The sequence below is a fragment of the Rhipicephalus sanguineus genome, chromosome 3, assembly GCF_013339695.2.
Source record: "Rhipicephalus sanguineus isolate Rsan-2018 chromosome 3, BIME_Rsan_1.4, whole genome shotgun sequence".
Taxonomy (NCBI): Eukaryota; Metazoa; Arthropoda; class Arachnida; order Ixodida; family Ixodidae; genus Rhipicephalus; species Rhipicephalus sanguineus.
In genome coordinates this window covers 231,086,869-231,091,273 of record NC_051178.1, presented here as the reverse complement: position 1 = coordinate 231,091,273, position 4,405 = coordinate 231,086,869, and the positions used below count along the sequence as shown (strand labels likewise).

Genomic DNA, 4,405 nt, shown 5'->3' with positions numbered 1-4,405 from the left:
TGCCCTTCGCAGTTGCGCCAGCAGAAGCACCAGTACCTCTATGGCCCCGTGAAGCATGCACGTGGAATTCCACGCGATGACAGTGCACGCGATTCAAATGCCGGTAATGATGATGCTTTCTTTCCCATATGGCTCAACCCACAGTGGAGGATTGACCAAGAATGGTTCATATGAAATTTGAAAGAATACTTGGAATATTATATAATGGTCAAACAAAAAAATAATATAAAATACAAGAAAATCTCCGCATTTGCTTTCTCCTCGCTCTTTGTGCAATTCTACCTCGTTCCGCTGAACTGAAACGCGGAATAAACATGGCTGTTTTCCTAACTACACGATCGTATGCACACATCCAGCAAAGTTCTTTGCTTATCGGAAATTCTCGTTAAGCTAAGGCGACCGGATGCAAAGTACACCATAGCTTCAAGCAGATTTCGAAACCATTTTCTGGGAAGAGCTTGCCTCTCTCCCGTAGTTGAGTATAAAGTATTCTAAATCATCTCTGTCATATAAACACGCAGTGCTTTCCGTTTCTCTCTTCCTCCGTTCAGAAATTTCGTGGTTAGACGGTAAATTACGGAGAAAGACCGATGCCGCGACAATCGTCTGCTCGCTAATTATTAACGTTAATTTGAAGGCATAGAGTTTCTTATTGTGAGAAACTCTATGTTCTAAGGGATCAATTTTTGGGCTTCTTTCGCGTTCTTCATCCTCAGTGTATGGCGGGCGCTGCAAAAAGCCCACGCGGCCACACGCCGCGCTGACAACTACAACCCAAGCTTATAAAAAGTTTTCTCCTTTCTGGTGACATCTCTCATGGTCGGCAAGAAGGAGCAAGACGTGACAACATCTCCCCTCTAGTCCGGCCATGCAGTCTCTTTTCGCCTTCTCCTCATACGTCAGGTACGATTTGTTTGCACCGATCACTGGTTTCTGGCCATTGAAGAAGTTGAATATCATGCGCATGAATAGTATCAACGCTGTGAATAGACAGTTGCACTAACGCCATGCGCCAGCACCTATACATTGATTGATTGAATGATTGATTGATTGATTGATTGATTGATTGATTGATTGATTGATTGATTGATTGATTGATTGATTGATTGATTGATTGATTGATCGAAACAACTTTATTGAGGTACTGCGGGACACGCCTTAGCAGACAAGGCGAGCAGCTTGGGCTTTCCAGCGCCTACATTGCCTGCTTTGATGTGGCAGCGTCATTGTTACAAGAACAACTTGAAAGACCACTTATATAAGCCCTAGGAAGAAGCGAGGAAAACGCTTTTGGCGTGTTCAAGCACAACTTTATCAGTGTTTAATGGAGCCTTGTCTGCTCGCCACACATACAGAGCAAATTTATTACCTTGCGGTGACCGAAATTATGCAAAACAAGTTGCAGCTATCACAAGATGTGTGGAATTCGCAGCGTCAAGCGCACAGTAGAAGCCCTAATACTGTATTCGCTTGCTTCAAAGTTTTTAAACAGATGAAAAAGAAGCCCATGCAGCAAAAGAACAACAACATTTATTACAACTCTGCAATGAACAGACCCACTAAGAAACACAGAAAAAAAAACGGCGTAAATGGAAAAATGTCATGAAGTGTCCCGCAGCATGAGCTACATCAGCAGTGTCCAGTGACCTTCCGGATGCTTTGGTGCAACTTCCCCTTGAAAGAACACCGTGTTGACTGAGCTGAATGGAACTCTCGCCCCAGGAAATTTCGACGTGTAGAACTAAAGTAAAAAAAAAATACCCTCTGTTAAAAAATTGCTGAGAAACTCGAAACACTAAACTAACAGGTGACCCATAATATCACCTCCTTCGGGAATCTCGGGTAGCTTTCTGGCTGACTTGCCCGGCATACAACGTGGCATCGGGTATGCCAATCGCCACGACGAGTCCAACGGACCACACAATGGCGGACCAGAAGCATGCGGTGTACAGAAGAAGCAACGCCACAAACGACACCCCGGCCAGCCTCTGGTTCTTGCCGATCATAAGCCTTGTGCCCCACACGGCCGCAGAGTCGTCGTCTTGGTGCAGCTTGAGCGCGGCGCCCACCGCAACCACCGCGGCTACGCTCACTAAATGTTGGACGCTGGACATGACGTAAATTACCAGGATTACGACGAAAATGATGCCGTAGTTCGTGCGGAAGTGGTCCGCGTTCGATCGGATCCTGTTTGTCATCTCTTGGGCCGACTTCGGCATCGAGAATTTTGCAGTGTCAGCGAAATGCTTCCACGGCTGGGCTCGGTTGAGCTGTTCGCTGGACCAGGCCATAACGGCACGTTGAAAGTCCAAGTCCTGCTCTTTGGAAGACGAGGAGAGATGCTTATGCGGCAACGCGGGAGTTGGCGCCCGCGCAGTGGCTGGAGCATCACCCGAAGACTTCAGGTTGGTGTTCACGGACCACCCGACGTCGCCTCGCTCACTGCTCATGGCTTCCCGCCTCGCTTTTAGTAGCGACGTTAATTGGTAGGTCTTGGGTGGTGGCAAGCGGTAGCTCCACCGTACAGTTCTTCTTGACTGACTCGGCAGGCTCTGACGTAGCTTGCTTGCTTGACCCTTAATTCTTGGCTCTTACCCACTACGGGGGATCGGCCATGAAACCGGCGGTTAATATAAGTGGGAAAATTTAGGACTTAGACGCATGAAGAGGAGCTAATCGGCCGTCTAAGGTATATAGAAAAATTGATGAATTAGTGGTTTATGTACCGATAAAAATAGGAAGAGGCCAATCATATGGACTAGACTCGCGCAGAGAAGCGGCGAATCACGTTCATCCAGCGAATAAACGCGCTAAGCTCACCGCTTTTGGTCTTTCTTTTTTTGATTGTCGTAGGTGCATGGCGCGAGGTGCCTAGAAGGTCACCACTTGTACTTTGTTTTAATGCGATAGCGCTGCAAGCTCGTTTCGTAGAAATACCGGTGTCGGCGTCGTTGGTTGTGAGTGAAAGATAATCGCTTGTCCGTGACCAAAAAATCGAGAACGGTGCAAATAAAATAAATAACAAAAGATCTTCGGTTTGAGTTAGAATCGAACCCAGACCGTCTGCGTGGCAAGCAGGTGTTCTACCACAGAGCCACGCTATGATGGTAATGATGGTATCCTCACTCTGATGGCGCTTAATTAGAAATGAAATATTATTTCCCAGCTTTATTTCATTAATAGTTGTAGAGTGATTCTCAAGAAGTGTTTATTAATAAACATTCCATTATTCTCTGCAATTAGGAGAATTGCATGGAACTGTTAGGGGCACGACGGTAATACGATGGTTCACTGATATATTTAAAGTGTATTTCTCTCGAATCACCTCTACTAACATCCCAGGCGTGTGATCGTAAAAGCTATTATTTCCATAAAATATTTATATTTATTTCGCCTACACCCTAGTAGCTCTTCTACACAACAACCTGGAAGAATGACGAACATTGTACAACACTGCAGGAAGTAACATGAATGAAACAAGAAAGATTACCATGTTAGTTTATTTTTATCTCTTCATATTCTTGGTTCGAAATCCGTCATTTTCTCCGTCAGAAATTCCAGATTATAGTATGACTGCTTGCTCGTTAAAGGGGCCTTGCAACACTTTTCCAAGTAGCCATGGAATGGCTTCACTAAATGAGCTTATTTCCTCTCGAATCGACCACCGCAAAACTTTTTAGAATCCGTCCAGCATGACCAAAGTTACAAAGATCTGCCGCACGCTGTAATTGCTTTCTCTCTTCTCTCGTCCTGACGAAAGCGCTGGAAGTTAAGCAGGGAGTAGTGGCACGGGGGAAGATGGTACGTCACGCGCGCCTCGTGACCTTGAGCCCTTTCTCTTTTTTTTTTCTTCGAACGCGCGGCGTACATTTAGTGCGTACGCGCGCCCGCTCGGGCAAGTGACGGCCTACCGTGGAGGCTGCAGTAACTACTGAGTGCGCCATGTTCAAATCAGCCAATGGCATGGAACTTGAGTCAGTGACGCATTGATTTTGAGTCAATAGCAGCATTTGTCGAGAGAAGAAGAAGCGGTATTTAGCTGACTGAGAATTTATTGTAAATCCCAGGCCACGTGCTGCGCCGTAATTTTGGCTCGAGTGTTCTCGGGAGCCTCGACTACCGATCGGCAGCGTTTTCTGACCATGCTGAAAAAGTGTTGCAGGGCCCCTTTCAGCATTTTCATTTATTCGATGTTTTATTTTTAATCTAAATTTACAGCTTCCTTTAGCTTCATAGCTCTTTACCTCAAACATCCTGCCGACCGATTCTTGGCCCATCCCCCCTTATGGGGTGAGCGCCACGAGGAAGACATCACCTTCATCAGTAGTCCCACGGAGACTACAGTTGAAAAAGAATGCCCCCACCTCCCCGAAGGGAATCGTGAGGAAATGCGAATGCATTTCTT

General features: G+C 46.1%; 1 protein-coding gene across 1 annotated transcript; it reads right to left on the bottom strand.

Annotated features, from left to right (window-relative positions):
• Positions 1 to 1,820: 1,820 nt before the first annotated feature.
• Positions 1,821 to 2,450, bottom strand: LOC119386382 (prenylated Rab acceptor protein 1). Its single transcript, XM_037653696.2, has one exon. The coding sequence runs from the start codon at positions 2,448 to 2,450 to the stop codon at positions 1,821 to 1,823; it is 630 nt and encodes a 209-aa protein (XP_037509624.1).
• Between the last annotated feature and the right edge of the window lie 1,955 nt (positions 2,451 to 4,405).